Source organism: Gavialis gangeticus, unplaced genomic scaffold, assembly GCF_001723915.1.
Source record: "Gavialis gangeticus isolate Ggan-Ray unplaced genomic scaffold, GavGan_comp1, whole genome shotgun sequence".
Classification (NCBI taxonomy): Eukaryota; Metazoa; Chordata; order Crocodylia; family Gavialidae; genus Gavialis; species Gavialis gangeticus.
Genome location: NW_017729001.1, coordinates 35,117,388 through 35,133,230, shown reverse-complemented (window position 1 = coordinate 35,133,230; position 15,843 = coordinate 35,117,388). Strand labels below are relative to the sequence as shown.

Here is a 15,843-nt window from a genome sequence, read left to right as displayed (position 1 = left end):
GCACACGTCATTAAATGAAACTCTCACCTTCTAGCTGTTTGAAAACTTCAGCTTCTAAAAAGTCACCCTTTCTTGGATAGTATATGCAAGATGCATGTCATATTACACATGACACACAGCAATTCGTGGTGTTTGTTCATCTTCTAGTAAAGGTTCTTGGTCCTGTCGAATTAGAGAGCGGTACGGCTGTCTACAATCGGACACTTCTTGTGTGCGGCTCTGTGACTTTTAAATTAGTCGTGTCTTGTTGAAAACCTTTTTTCTGCATCATAACACAGTATGGAACGCAGCGTCTCCAACCAATCAGATCACAACATGCAAATAATTTGGTATTCAATCTATAAAACTGCATCTTCAAAGAAAATCATTGAAGTGCTAAAAATATTTTTAATAATGACCACAGAAGCCATATTTGTCTCTTTGATCTTCTGAAGCTTCTGCTGGTTTCAATCAGTATCCCCACATAAAATACAGTGGAAGTCTACAATAATAAAATCCCCATTCCCATGTCCATAGGAAAACAAATAGGTTCTCCTCTCAAGAAGGTAATTTGGTGTTCTGCCTCATCAGTGCCTGGGCCCCAGCCTCTTGCTGCTGGGTGTCTTGGCATCAGTTAAGTGGTTTCTGTCCTTCCCTCCATGTTTTACTCTTTCATTAAAGTGTTTCTGTTGTCTAATTATATCTTTTCAATCAAATTAGAGACTGCAGCATCTGGTTAGTGCCTGTAACTGTTGCCATCTGCACCTAGATGCAGCAGCACTTTTCAGTTAAGGAGGATTGCTCAAGTTCCAAGAGGCAGGAAGAGATTTGGAAAAAGTTTACTTGGAATGGAGTATAACTTGAAAGAAATTTCTTCAAAGACATTGGGAGATCCCCTGCTTGCTGTGATGTTCAGGAGGGTGACACAAAGCACCTCTCCCATCTTGTTTGGCAGCAGGAAAGGTGCTGTGGCTGCCCTGGGAAAGCACCTAGGAGGCAGCGTAAACATGCAGTCCCGGGAGGCTGGCCCGAGTGTCTGGCCACCACTTGGCAGCCCCGCACCTCTTGAACATCAGTTGGTTCCATGGTCTCGCTTCCTGCTCTGGGAATTCTGCTCTCCCCACATTACTCCCTTCACCAATTACAAAGAAGACTATTAATAAGACTAAGTTAATAAGGCCCTACATTCTCTGCTCCAGCTCTGTAGGGTGCTAATGTCATGGCTATCACATTACTGTCGTAGTGAGAGCTGCAGTGGAAACATCCATTTTGTTCCTCTTTCCTTTTTCCCTAACACATAGGCATTGCTGCCCGATTGATAATAAACCTAGTAATTTAGGTTGGTGCAGAAGATATGTTGGAGAGTGTTTGGGGTAGAGACACTCCTTTTCCTGAAAACAATATTCTGGCACCGATCCATAGTTTCAGAGTTGGTCGGGTCAGAACGGACCTGAGCAGATCATCAAGTCCGACCCCCTGCCATGGGCAGGAAAGAGTACTGGAGTCAAGTGACCCCAGCTAGGCGATTATCTAGCCTCCTTTTGAAGACCCCCAGGGCCCCAAGAACACTCCTGAAATTAAAACAAACCCAAAGAAAGTTGTGCATTTTCAGTAGAATCAGCAAATTCGTCATTCTGAATTTTCTATGAACAGACTTTTCCATAAACCCCATAGATGAGCTCCCCAATTCTGTTACAAAACTGTAACCCCAGGGGGCTCATCATCACTAAGCAAATGCCCACAAGAAGATGGACCTTGCAGCATGCTCAGATGATTTCCAAACGCCCGTTGCTTTGACTAGAAGCAGAAAAATTCCATTACAGGAACCTGTCAAAGAAAGCACCCTGCTACTTCTACCTCTTATTTGTGCACAACCACTTCCCCATATCTGTGGTGTCTCAGGTCTTTCAGGTAATTGAGACTTCCACCATTCAAAGCTCTGGTGATTAAAACCAAACCCTTGGTCTCCATCCAGAAACTCAATGAGCACCAGTGCACCTCTTCAGCTATCAGTGTTAGCTGCTCAGTGAGTCACAACTGACCCGCTGAGCACACTGCAGCAGGCAGACAGCTATTGGTTGCATTGCATTAAGTTTCCAACCAGTCCTAAAATGCCACTGCATGTGGAGCACAGACAGCCATCTAGTTCCAGAATAACAAAGGCCTGGATAATGGTAGTATGGTCCCTGTGTCAGAGAAGGAAGGTCACACGTGTCTAACCAGAGACAGATGGGAAAAAAATCTGGCTACAGCTGCTATTTGATCTTCTAAAAGCAGCCCTGGATCCAATAAACCTAATTGTGAACCTGCATCACAGAGGGGCATGTGTGGGAGGTAGCGACCCCTTCACCTGCTGCTGTGGTTCTCCCTTTCCCCACCTACTACCATCTCTTGCCTCCACCAGCTTCTAATGCATGCTCAGGCTTCATGGGGAAGTGAGGTTAGTTTGTCGCATGGCAGCAGTAGCATCAGATGCAATGGCAACAGAGAGCAGAGTGCTGTCTGAATACTGTATGCTGCAGCCCATGTTCTCTCCTACGAATTTCATGTATGCATTGAACAGGACCCTCTGGATTTAGCGGCTGAGAGTGACTGGGAACCCTCCAGTGACTCTGTCCCTACCTAACAGTGACTACAGACATCCCAATAAAATACCACAAGTAACAAAACTTGCAGGCAGCTGACAGATCTAATACTGTCTGCACAGATGCCTCATCCTTATTTATTGATAAAAGATGTTTAAACACCCTACAGTTTTACTTCAGACCCAGGTCTGAAACCCAGCTGATGAGGATCTAGGAAACATGAGGATCCCAGAAATGTACCAAGTTGATGTGCAGCAGCCTTCCAAATAAGTTTTCTAATACACTGAGGACCGGTTGTAATATGGGTTGGCAGGATCATCCTCCCACAGCAATGGGTTTTTACACGGGCCACACGCATCAACTTCCTTAAATATACCCAACTCAGCTACAACCAACAACCCTCGAGTATGCTGGGCACCTGTCCTCCTGCAGGGAAGTAAAAGGTTGGCAAAATTATTCTAAAGGAGCATCGCATTTTCCAGCTGATTTCATAGTTTCATAGTTGGTCGGGTCGGAAGGGACCTGAGCAGATCATCTAGTCCGACCCCCTGCCATGGCAGGAAAGAGTACTGGGGTCAAACGACCCCGGCAAGGTGTTCAGCCTCCTTTTAAAGACCCCCAGGGTAGGAGCCAGCACCACTTCTCTTGGAAGTTGGTTCCAGCTCCTAGCCGCCCTGACAGTGAAGTTGCGCCTCCTGATGTCAAGCGTGAATCTGCCGTCTGCCAGCTTGTGACCATTATTCCTGGTCACTCCTGGTTGTGCTTGAAACAGTTTACAGGTGTAATGACTGGGCAGCTATTTCTGAATATACTGGAGGAATGAATTAGCAGAGGGGAAGAGAGGGATGGACAGTGCTGCACAAACTAATTAATTAAAGAGATTAGGAAGTGCATTGAAAGGCCATGTTTCCAAGAAAGATCAGATCCTGAAGACATATGCATGTGGCTGCCTTACCACATTGCACGCACATTTCTTCATCTTCAGTTGACCATTCAGTTGCTAAATTGGAGTGTGTACCTCAGTCTTAGAGGGACTATGACCTTGATTAAATATGTATCTCCCAAGCTACCGAGGTTTATTTGAAAAACATAAAACAAAAACCCTTCACCCTATCACTGTGGCAACATGAAAGAGATTTTGCAAATCCCTTCTTAGCAATAGAAGGTGTGCACCAGTATTAAAATTGCTACATTTCATAACATTTTCAAGAGTTTGCTGGCATAGAAGTTTATTTAACATAAACAGTTCTGCCCTCATCATCCAGTATCTTGATCTTAGTGGAAACTCAAGGAACTTGACAATGACCTAAACTGCAAATTACCCCAAAACCAAAAAAAGCAATCAAAGAGACGGGTTACACATTATTTTGGCAAAGATTCATTAGCTGGGGGAGATGATGACAGCCCTGACTTCCTCCCCTGGTAATGGGATGGCTTGCAGATACTACTGTAATGGAGCTCAAAGCCTGAAGAGCACTAGCACAGATGAGATGAAAGTATGTTAAGGCAAAAGGCAGCTACTAATACGAGTTAAAACATGTGGCACTCTTCACAATTCCAGGATGGGCTGATGTTACCATTTGTTTAATCTTTGTGTCAGATTACATTCAGGTAGGGTTATTAGTGTAGCATTCCTCACATTTCTGAACAGTCTTTAGCTGATATATCTTCTGGTTTAAAAAAAAAAAAAAAAAGAGTTGGGGGGAGGCAGGGGGGGAAACCTAAGTTGCAGCACATATCTTTCCTGGGTGTGCATATCACTCCTGACAGTCAACTCTGTTCAACTTTCTTCTCTGTTATCTTATCCAACTTAATTTTACTCTGTTTTTGGTCTCTCTTTTTATTGTGCAAACATATTTCATATCCTTCCGCACATCCTCCCTACCCCGCATCCCTAAAACTACAAGGAAAAAGGGCTTGGATTTAACTGAAAAGCGACAGGCAGATTTGAAAGAAAAGGCAACATTTTGATGGCCTTCAAATCTCTGCTTCATTTGATTATGCAAACCTTTGTGGCTTGTTTGAATGATGGAAAACCAGATTTGTATTTTAGGTAAATGTACATGGTTCACCTGCTTTGTTCAAGTATTCAAGTAGCCTGAAAAAGTGCAGAGCTGATGGGATTCTGTAATGAAAAATAGTACGTGCCAAGAGGAAGCATTTGCCACACGCTCACTAGATATCAGTAGGAAATTATTGTTTTCCTTTGTAATGGCTTTAGTTGGCACTATACAAACCTATTTGGGGAGACAAAACTTTTGCCCATTTCTAAAACTGTACCTAAATCAAACCTTTTCAAAGACCCCCGAATGTCCATGTATATTTTTCATTACTTATGTCAGCCATGAAAATTAAAAAGTTAAGTCTGCCAATCAAACTGCAAATGGTATACATTTAGAGGTCTACAAACCTTGCTTTAAAACAGAAATAACCCATAAGGGTTGATGACTTTTAGGACTTCCACACCTGCACTGTTAAAAATACCTAAAATCTGTCAGCAGATTATTGTGGTGTTCTGCCTTAAGACTTTGTTTTCAAGAATGCAGCGAGGCTGGGACTTACAGACCAGTGAGCCTCGCTTCAGGAAATAGTGTTTTTGATTGACATGCTAAAGACAGAATTATAAAACACTTACTTACCTGGTTACCTGGGCTAATTACTTATTAGAGACAAACTGGCATAAGTTTTCCCAACTATTTAAGTTGGTCTAATAAAAGATATCAGGTTTACCCAAAGAACCTTGTCTGCCTATAAAGGAAAGTTGTACTTCTGTAGTCTACTAGATGTCTTATGTCACCTTTAATTATCAGGACATCTGCAGGAATGGAAACGCAGCAGTGCACAAGTAGTCCGGCAAATTCTTGAAGCGTGTTAGGAATAACTTTTTGGCACAGGTGGAAATGCCAACAAGGGGGGCAGCGCTTCGTGACTTATTGCTGACAAACAGGGAGGAATTGATCAAGAACGTGCAGGTGGAAAGCAACTTGAGTGACAGTGACCATGAAATGATGGAGTTCAAGCTCCTAAAGGGAGGAAGCAAGGTGAGCACCAGGATAAGGACACTGGACTTCAGAAAAATCAAACGTTAGCAGACTCAGGGAGCTGGGGGGCAGGAACCCCAGGAGGAAAGTCAGAGGCAAAAAGGAGTCCAGGAGAGCTGGCTGTACTTTAAGGAAACCTGGTTAAGGGTACAAGAGCAAGCTATACCAATGTGATGGAAGAACAAGGAAGTGTAACAGGAGGCCAGCCTACTTAGACATCAATCTCTTCAATGAGTTGAAACTCAAAAAGGAATCCTGTAAAAAGTAGAAACTTGGTCATGGTACTAGTGAAGAGTATAAGAGCATTACATGGACATGCAGGGAGAAAATTAGGAAGGCCGAGGCACAATTTGAGATGCAGCTGGCAAGGGACATACAAGGCAATACAAAAGGATTCTACAAATATGTCAAAAGTAAGAGGAACAGCAGAGAAACCATACACCTCTTATGGAACGGAGAAGGCAATCTAGTTGTGGATGGTGTGGAGAAGACCAATGGACACCAAATTGTGTGGAGTTGCAGACACGCCAGAGAGTAGAGCTAGGATCCAGAATGGCCTGGACAGACTGGAAAAATGGTCTATAATTAACCAGCACTGGTGAGGCCTCACCTGGAGGACTGTGTCTAGTTTTGGGCCCCACACTTCAGGAAGGATGTGGACAGTTTGGATAGAGTCCAGCACACAGCAACAAAAATTATGAGGGGCCTGGTAAGCTAGACTTATGAGGCAAGACTGAAAGCACTAGGGTTGTTTAGTTTGGAGAAGAGAAGACTGAGGGGAGAGGTGATTGCAGCCTTCAAAAAACCTGAAGGGTGATTATAGAGAAGAAAGGCTTTTCACTGTGACTTTAGGGGAGAGGTCTAGGAGCAATGGTCTCAAACTTCGGCAGGAGATATTTCGGTTGGAGATGAGGAGGAACTTTCTGACTGTGAGAGTGGTCAAGCATTGGAACAGGCTGCGTCGAGGAGCTGTGAAATCTCCATCCTTGGAAGTTTGAAAGACTCTGTTGCACAGACATTTGTCTGGGCTGGTTTAGTCAGGGATGAGCCTGCCTACATGACCTTGTGGAGTCCCTTCTAGCCCTACTTCCCTAGGATCCTCGTAAAGCATAAGTAGGCTTGGCGGGAGTCCATTTTTATTGGTAAATGTCGGTTTCACCTCACACTCGCAGACCAAAGAAAACACATTTCCAGCATTAAAAAGCAAAAATTATGAAAAGGGAATGTAAGAAAAATGATGGCTGATGAAGTGTGTGACAATAGAGAGAGCAGTAGTTTGGACTGCAACTCCCGGAAACCCCAGAGGACTGGGATTAAAGGAAGAGGCAGTGACAAACCAATGAGGGAGCTACAGATGAGTGGAGCGGGGACTGACGGCAGCTCTGCTGCTCAGCCGGCTGTAGTCCTGTAGTAGTTACGTTTCTCATTAATACATAGTCTGCCCCCCACACCTCTAATTTTGTGCAATCCTGAAATTTAAATTGATAAAAATAGAAATAAATGACTAAAGTAAACAATCAATATTATATGTCAATATTATTAAAAAATAAAAATTGAATTCTGCCAAGCCTAAGCATAAGGGATACCCTATTAACATATTAACAAAAAGTTCCTCTTAAGAAGTTATTAGATCACTTCACTGAGTGGTTCGCTGGCATCTTCTAGAAATCAGCTAAGAAATAAGAAACAATGATTAAGAAATTAGGATCCGTTTTCAGAAGGGACAGATGTTAATAGTATGGTGCATCAAGACTCAGTTCAGGATTTTCCTATCTGTTCACTGAAAAGAAACCAAACCCTAAGGCAGCCAAATAAAAAGGAGGAGAAGCTTTGAGAAGACTGGAGAGTTCTACTAAGATAACGTGCAATGGTTGGAATTACATGAGCGTTCGGCTTGCCCGACTGCATTTTAATGCACTGTAAGCACTAAAGGAAAGAACTAGGGTGGGTGTGGACCCCTCAGTGAGAACCTTTCTGCAAGGTCCAGTAGCAATTTGAAGAGGAATAAAACGTTAGCTTACATAAGGAATGGGAAAGAAAAATAATGGCTTGAGTATTGAAAGGCCATTCCTTATTATGGATGTGCTAGGTGTGGTTATTATGTATTTAAAGATGAGCTCAACTTCATATATTTTTGAAGTATGTAAGTAGATGGGAAATGTTATGAGTTACTATATTTATTCATTAGCATTTTGATTTTGGGGGTGCACTACTAATAATGGCTGTACCTTGAGAACAACAGATAGATATAGAAAAAGAGCATTGCACTGCCAGCCTGTGGTACCATTATATCGGCGTGTGAGCTCTCATTCAATCTGGATGCTTTGTAATGAAATGGACGCCTTGGGTGTAAGGCTGTCACTGATTCCTGCTGTTCACCAACATCTGCTTGACTGAATAACGGCAAGGTAAAAACCAAGGCCAAGTGCAAGTACATTGCATGGCTGAGGCAGACAAATGAGTCGGGAGCTTTGGAGGTGAAACGGGCTGCCAGCACGTAGTGGCCCCTGTGTACCCCAGCACCATGCAAACACCAGCCAGACGTAGACATTCTCCCAGCAGAATCTGTTTCTTCATCAGTTGGTAGAAATTTGCAAGACCTGCATTTGAACTACTGTTTAGGCAACAAAGCTGCCTGAAAGGATTCTTGAGATGATACTAGCATTTGATGGGAACCTGGCTCAGCTGCCTTCAGCTGTCCATCCCACACTCTGCTGCTTGTCCCATCTCCCTTCCATTACCCGTCTAGCTGCTAGCATGCTCCTTGGTGCTTCTACTGGCTCCAGAGACTCCTCCATGCTCACACGTATGATCAATCAAATGCATGAGCTTGGTCAAGAGGTAGGGACAATCTCGGGGATAGCTCTGTGAGGCCTTGGGTCAGCACAGATGTAGTTAGGGACCTTCTGGAAGGGCTGGACATTTTTAAATCTGCAGATCCAGGTGTCCTCCCCTCAAGGGTGTTGCAGGAGCTGGCAGGCGTCATTGCGGAGCCCTTGGCACGGCTGTATGAGCATTCGTGGTCATCTGGCCAGGTGCCGGGGGATTGGAAACTGGCTAATGTGGTCCCCATTTTAAGACAGGGAGGAAGGAGGGCCAAGTAACTATAGGCCTGTAAGCCTCACCTCGGTGCTTAGGAAGCTCTTGGAGAGGATCATCAAGGAGCACATCTGTGGGGGCAGCAGGGGAGATCATGCTCGGGGGCAACCAGCATGGGTTCATCAAAGGCAGGTCCTGCCTGACCAACCTGGTTGCCTTTTATGACCAAGTAACTAAATCCTTGGATGATGGTGTCGCCATAGACGTAGTCTTTCTAGACTTTAAGAAGGCCTTTGACACTGTCTCTCACCCCATCCTCATCAATAAATTAAGCGACTGTGGCATTAAAGCCTGCACAGTTGGATGGGTAAAAAATTGGCTGACGGAGCGCACCCAGAGAGTAGTGGTGGATGGGTCGTACTCAATCTGGCTAGATGTGAGCAGTGGGGTCCCCCAGGGCTCGGTCTTCAGGCCTGCACCATTTAACATCTTCATCAGCAACTTGGACAAGGGGGTGGAAAGCAGCTCTCCAAGTTTGCTGCTGACACTAAGATGTGGGGCGAGGTGGACACACTTGAAGGGAGAGAGAGGCTGCAAATAGATTTAGACAGACTACAAAAGTGGGCAGATGAGAATAGGATGGGGTTCAATGTAGATAAATGCAGGGTGCTGCACCTGTGGAGAAGGAATCCACAGCACACAGACAGGCTGGGGAGCTCCCTCTTGAAAGCACAGAAGCGGAAAGGGATCTGGGAGTCATTATTGACTCCAAGATGAACATGAGCCACCAATGCCAGACCACGGCTAGCAAGGCCAGCCATACCTTGTCGTGCATCCAAAGATGCATCTCAAGCAAGTCCAAGGAGGTGATCCTCCCCCTCTATGTGGCGCTGGTCAGGCCGCAGCTGGAGTACTGCGTCCAGTTCTGGGCGCCGCACTTCAGGAGGGATGTGGCCAGCCTGGAGAGGGTCCAGAGGAGGCCACCCGCTTGGCGAGAGGGCAACAGGACAGGCCCCACGTGGAGAGGCTGAGGGACCTGAACCTGTTCAGCCTCGGCAAGAGGAGGCTGAGGGGGGACCTGGTGGCTGCCTACAAACTCATCAGGGGAGATCAACAACAAATAGGCAGAGCCCTTCTCAGCACCACCGGGAGTGACGAGCAACAATGGTAATAAGCTGATGGAGAATAGGTTTAGGTTAGAGATCAGAAGGCAATATGTTACAGTTAGGGTGGCCAAAATCTGGAACCAACTTCCCAGGGAAGCGGTCCTCAGCCCTGCCTTGGGCAAATTCAAAAAGAGGTTACACGATCACCTGTCTGGGTTCATGTGAACCCAGCTTTCATTCCTGCCTGTGGCAGGGGGGGGGGGGAGATGATCTGTTTAGGGCCCTCCCGACCCCAGCTACTATGAAACTATGAAGATGCAATCAAAATTCCATAGAGTGTACTGATCAATAGGAGATCCCTAATGTTTCATTTAATTTTGCATGTTGCAGTGTTAGCAGTGAGGGCTGATACTCACTCAAAATAAATAAATAAATAAATTTGGTGGGTTTAATCTTACTTATTATGTTTTACTCTCCAAAGCATACTAATACAAGTTGTATACAATATTTAATACAAGTAATGAAGCCAGTAATACAAGAACCAATCAAGAGGAGTGTAACGCAAGACAAAAAATGTACATTTTGGACAGTGCCTTTTACAGCATGAACTGCTAGAAGAAAATGTTTAAATGAACTTAAAGTGGGATCCTTTGCAGAAAAGTGACACGCTCTTTCTCTCCACTTTCCAGAATGTTACACGGCCAATGGGGCAGACTATCGGGGCACGCAGAACCAAACCTCCCTACATGCAGGGAAGCCTTGTCTCTTTTGGAATGAGACCTTCCAGCACCCTTACAACACCTTGAAATACCCCAATGGAGAAGGAGGGCTTGGGGAGCACAATTACTGCAGGTAAGAAATATCTCACTGTAAAGGTGGCCTCTAAGCCCAAAGTTTTATTAGCCCTTGACCAAAAATGGTAAGTGGATGGGACATGCTGGAGGGTCCCTTGGCTGTCAGAGCTGGGACAATCAGAAAGACAACTTTACACCAGCAACTACATCCCTTTAACCTCACTCAGCCCACAGGCAGCTTGAGACCTTGGTTCTCCTCAGATCTTAACAAAGCCCACGTCACCAAACCAATCTCCCACCTGGCACAGCAGATAACAACTGGTATTCTTCCTAAAAGGCATTTGAAGAAGTTGGCAGGAAAGGGACGTAGTGAGGGTACGCGGAGGCAAGGAGCTTGGACATTTTGCATGGGTTTCATCCTTGCCTATACTTCTGGCTCTCCCATGCCCAGGACCATTGTCCCTAGTGCTTAGGAAGACTGAATAGTCACAGAATTGTTTTCAGTGAATGAGAATTGTTATGAGATTGTAGTTTGAAAATGTGCCTTCCCTTTTTTGGCTTTGTTCCACTTCAGTAACATTCACCGTTGAATGGGGAAGTGTCTGGGCAAAAGGTGGATCATATAGGAAGGGGGTGAGATATTCCGTGGAAGGAAGGATCAGGGGAAGATGGGAACGGAGAAGGGTGGGACAGACCATCACACAGGAAGGCACTGAAACATGCCCTCGTGACGCACAGAGAGGACTGGAACACCTGGCAGGGACACCTGGAAGGAGATATGCCTGTGGCTGTGCTGCCAGCAGTGCCTTTGAAGTTCTCTGATCTCTTGCCATTGATGTGAAGTGTATTATGGTAATGTTAGATTGTATTATGCAGTTACTCATTTTACATCACCTCAGCCCCTCTCAGCAATAAAAGCAAATACAAAGAGAGAGAGAGAGACTCGCTCTGTCAAACCTGGATAGTCCGTCCCGACATTGTGCTGGAAGCCCATTAACACAGGCATCTCCAAGCTCACAAATCACAGAGTGGCAGACTGCAGGGAGCCATGTGGCCTCCCCCCACAAACACCTTTCTTGCAGCCCTCAGCTCAGCAAGACCAGTGCGGAGGACCGTGACAGTCTCTGCGACATACACAAAGAGAGGGAACCTCTTGGGTGAGCTCCGGACTACCTATGAACAGTGAGAGGCCGATGGAAAAGCTGGAGCACAATGCTCAGTGACAGGAGAAAAGAAACGCCTTAAATGATGATGCCCTATTATGCCATACTCACTACACCCCTACTAACAGCTTTGCCCATCACCTCTGCCTCAGACATGGCTGTCCTGCAATGCATAGAGCAAAGCACGCAAAACCCTCAGATACCTGATAAGAGAACAGGATATATGTGGTCAGGTCCGATGCTAACCATTCATTTACACAAGCAGCCACTAAGACAAAGAAAAAGATTTCATTGCACAGTGGCTTCATGACCATGGAAATCTCTCAAACATTTTGCAAAACCTCAGCTCAGCCATAACAGAACTGGGAGCCCAGAAGGACTCATTTCTTGTTCGTCTCCATGCAGCCGCTACAAGAAGCCAAGTACAAAGTTTCCAAAGCTGCTAGCCACATCTATGATTCCCATGCATTTCAAGATGCTTATGTAGGAAGCCTTATTATCACAATTTATGGAGATGTACTTAAAAGTATTTTATTTTCCTATAACAGGTACACCAGCAATGTTTCTGTAGCTGCCAAACTGAAGGGAATAACCATATTCCCACAGGGTAGGCTGCTGTGCTGGCAGGTTTCCTCCATCCCCTAGAACCACACTTGCTTTCTTCCACTATATCTTAGCCCCAATCAAATATTAACCTTTGCTTTCCCATAGTCCTGAGCCCTCCTCTTTCAGCACCTCTTCCCAGGTATCTCCAATCCTGACCATCAGCAGACCCTGCTCTTCCAGCCATGTGTCCTCAGCCCTGCCAGTCATCTCTAGCTGCCTTGTCCTTGACCAGCAGCACTCTGTCCATTTCCGACTCTGGACCTCCCTAACCTAGACTTACCTTTTACCTTCACCCTGTTTTTGAAGAACACCCCGTGCCTAGGAATTGCATCTGAATTAACTGCAAGTCATCTAAGCTAACATAGGCATAAGGACCACAACAGTGAGGAATTTTACTTCTCTGCCTGATACCATGTGGGGGTCAGTGGTTTGGCACTGGAAGTGAAAGGGTGCTGACTGCTCCCATGATTTGTGCCACGGTGTTGAGGCTGGATGAAGAATTTCAGCACCAAAAGCCATGTCTGCACAGCATGTCCAGCACTGGCACCCTCAGACATACCTCTCCACTCTTTGTAACCTGCCTCCCAACCTGGATGACATGTAGCTACCTTCATGGAACACCAACGGCAGCCTAGTTATTGCAGGGGCAGACAAAATGGCACTGGCACTTGCTCATTCAGCAGTGTTAATTAGTCCATTTGCAGCACTGCACATAGCTACAGGGCTTCCAATTTGGGAGTCAGCTCATGGGGCTGTGCAGTATGTTTGATGGCATCACTGACTGGCATGGGAAGTTTCCCACGCAGACATGCCCTACCTGCAGTCCTGCGGTTCCTCTTCTGATCTGCCAATCTAATTCAAGTGTTTGTCATAGGATACAACTAATGCAGGAGGGTTTACAGTGCGGTAGCCTCACTTCTGCATTCTTCTCAGTCATAAGAGCTGGTGAAACACTCAATGCAAGTTAAAGTAACAGTGGTGATGAAACTTTAGATCTAATGCAACACTTGGGAGTCATGTGGCTCACAAGTACGTTAATGTTTGACATCTTTTTGCATCTCCTTCCTTTGATAGGAACCCTGATGGAGATGTCAGCCCATGGTGCTACATTGCAGAGCATGAGGACGGCGTGTACTGGAAATACTGCGAGATTCCATCCTGCCGAAGTAAGAACACCACATAATAACATAGGTCTGCTCGACTCCCGAGCAGAGATTGGCAGTCATACAACAGTGGGTAGTGGTTTTCTAACAGGAACTAGGAGAAAATGAACCATCTTATTTTTAATTGTAAGCTCAGCAAGCTTTGGAGATCTAGTTTCCAGAGCTATATGAAAACTCACTGCACCCTCCCACTCATTCTTGGATTATGTTTTCTACATAAAGTACAGCACACAGATGCACCCAATATTTGTCAAGTGCTGCATGTTTCCTACACATACAGAAGTACGTTAAATTTAATAATAGACAAGTGAATAAGAAATGTGAAACTATTCATTAAAGTTCAAAACATAAAGCACACATCTGTTACTGAAGACAGTTTGATCAGTTTGTGAAAGGGATTGTGACACAGTCACCTGCAAAGATAGGATAGTGGACTCAATGCTTCAGTGACCCAGCATGTAGAGGGTCTATTGCTCTGATCTAGGCTTCCCCCCTCCCCATAACGCCTGCAGAACAGTCCAAATGTTCATGTTTGTGTGCCAAAGGCTAGGTTCTCAAGAATCAGCTTTTCAAAACTAGCTGCCTAAGTGCTGAACATAAAACCCATTGAGGCCTATATTAACTGTTTACTGTCAGTTTGGGTGGTAGGTCCAATCCTGTACACACTTACATCCTTGCTTTAATTCCTGCAGGCAAGTGATCTCACTGGCTTTCAGTGAGATCACTTGCACACATCACAATAAACACCTGCAGGATCCTCCCATAGTCCTTTAGTTGCACACATCAAATTTGAATTGGAGTAAAAACAGAGCGAGCACAATGTGATTAACCAGTACCTATCCTGTGCGTGTGGACAGGCAATCTGTACATGCAAGTGAGGCAGCCAAATTTAACTATTTACCTTTACATCAAGCCGCTTCTTGTCAGGTTCCTTGCTGTGGACTGAGGAGCCTAACCTCCATTAACCAGGATTAAAAATTTTGGCCTTGTTTGTTAAGCAAGGAACAAATAGTTCAGAACCACAAAGCATAGACAGTAGCGAGTTTTATTCTTCACTTCCTCAAAATACCAGGAGCTATCCCAGCTCCAAATCACCCACTGAATTGTTGCATTTCTTTCTTAATTTAGAATGGGGGAATCTGAGTTTTCTTTAAAGTTCCCAGTTGCTAGTGAATTCTCTGGATTTGGCGCCAGTAAAACAAAGTTGGAAACAAATTCTCCCCAGTCCATTTGTTCTGCACAAAGAAATCCTTTCAGTACCAGCCTCTGTCATTTTCTCCGTGGTTGGAAACAGAAGATTTAAATTTGGACACTTATTTGCACAGATAATCCCAGACTTACATTTACAAAATGTCCTTTTGACCAGTAGCAGCTGCTTCAAGCATCGCATTGAAACCAGATACTAGAAAAAGGAATTGGAGCAATTTAGAACAAACTGTATGTTGCAAGCTCCTCCAAGCCTTAATGCAAACCTGATGGTTGGTGCAGTTCTGTAAAGCGGGGGGGTGGGACCAAACGTCTTTCTTCTCTAGTTTTTCTCTGTTCAGGAGATCTGATGATAACCCTCAGGAATACTGTGAGCAGGCTGGGAAAGTGCGTGGTATGGAGCTGGGTGTTGTGGTGGAGAAGTAATGTACTCCAGGAAGTCTCATTGATAGATAGCTTACTTTTTAGAGAGTTAATGGGGCTTTGTTATAAGCAGCCTTCTACCTAACTGCACTGAGTGCCTGAAGACACAAAACTCTAATAGTGGGACTTAGCATAGTTAAGCACAGGTGCAGTGCGGACAACAGAAAGCTGGAGTAATTGCCTGAAGGACTTATATAGAATACTGATATTTTTAGATCACTGTAATGCTAATTTTGAATCTATTGTTACTGCTTTCCTGGAGAATGATGCACAATATTTCAAACCTACACTAGCATTAATAGTTAGCACCAAGTGTGTCACACAGAAATGCATATCATGATGTATTCACGAATATAGCATACAGAAGCAGCAATTTTATGTAGATCCAAATGCTCATACCAAGTCTGTCTATCTGTCATCCACCTCCATGTGCCAGTATGTCCTCTCAGAGGCTTAGAAGGGACTTTAAACAAATTCAAAAGGTATTAAAGGCAGAGAAGAACACCACACCTGAGCATCAATGAAGTACACGTCCTTCTCATAAAGGGAGGAACACTGACAATAACCACATCTAAATCAATATGTGTTGGCATGGCAGGAGCTTAAATAAATGTTTTTGTCCTCTTTGATGAGTGATGAGCTTCTGGAGGGGCTGGACGTTTTTAAGTCAGCCGGCCCGGACGATCTTCACCCTAGAGTCCTAAGGGAACTGGCTGGGGTCATTGCAAGTCCCCTGGC

At 44.8% G+C, this 15,843-nt stretch overlaps 1 protein-coding gene across 1 annotated transcript in view; it reads left to right on the top strand.

The window, feature by feature from the left end:
- Positions 1-10,423: 10,423 nt before the first annotated feature.
- Positions 10,424-15,843, top strand: part of KREMEN1 (kringle containing transmembrane protein 1) — a gene marked incomplete at its 5' end in the record, with an annotated part of 25,684 nt that continues 20,264 nt past the window's right edge. Inside the window, 2 exons of the mRNA XM_019506667.1 lie at positions 10,424-10,602; positions 13,388-13,479. Coding sequence (XP_019362212.1) covers positions 10,424-10,602; positions 13,388-13,479 — 271 coding nt within the window. The remainder of the gene's footprint in view (positions 10,603-13,387; positions 13,480-15,843) is intronic.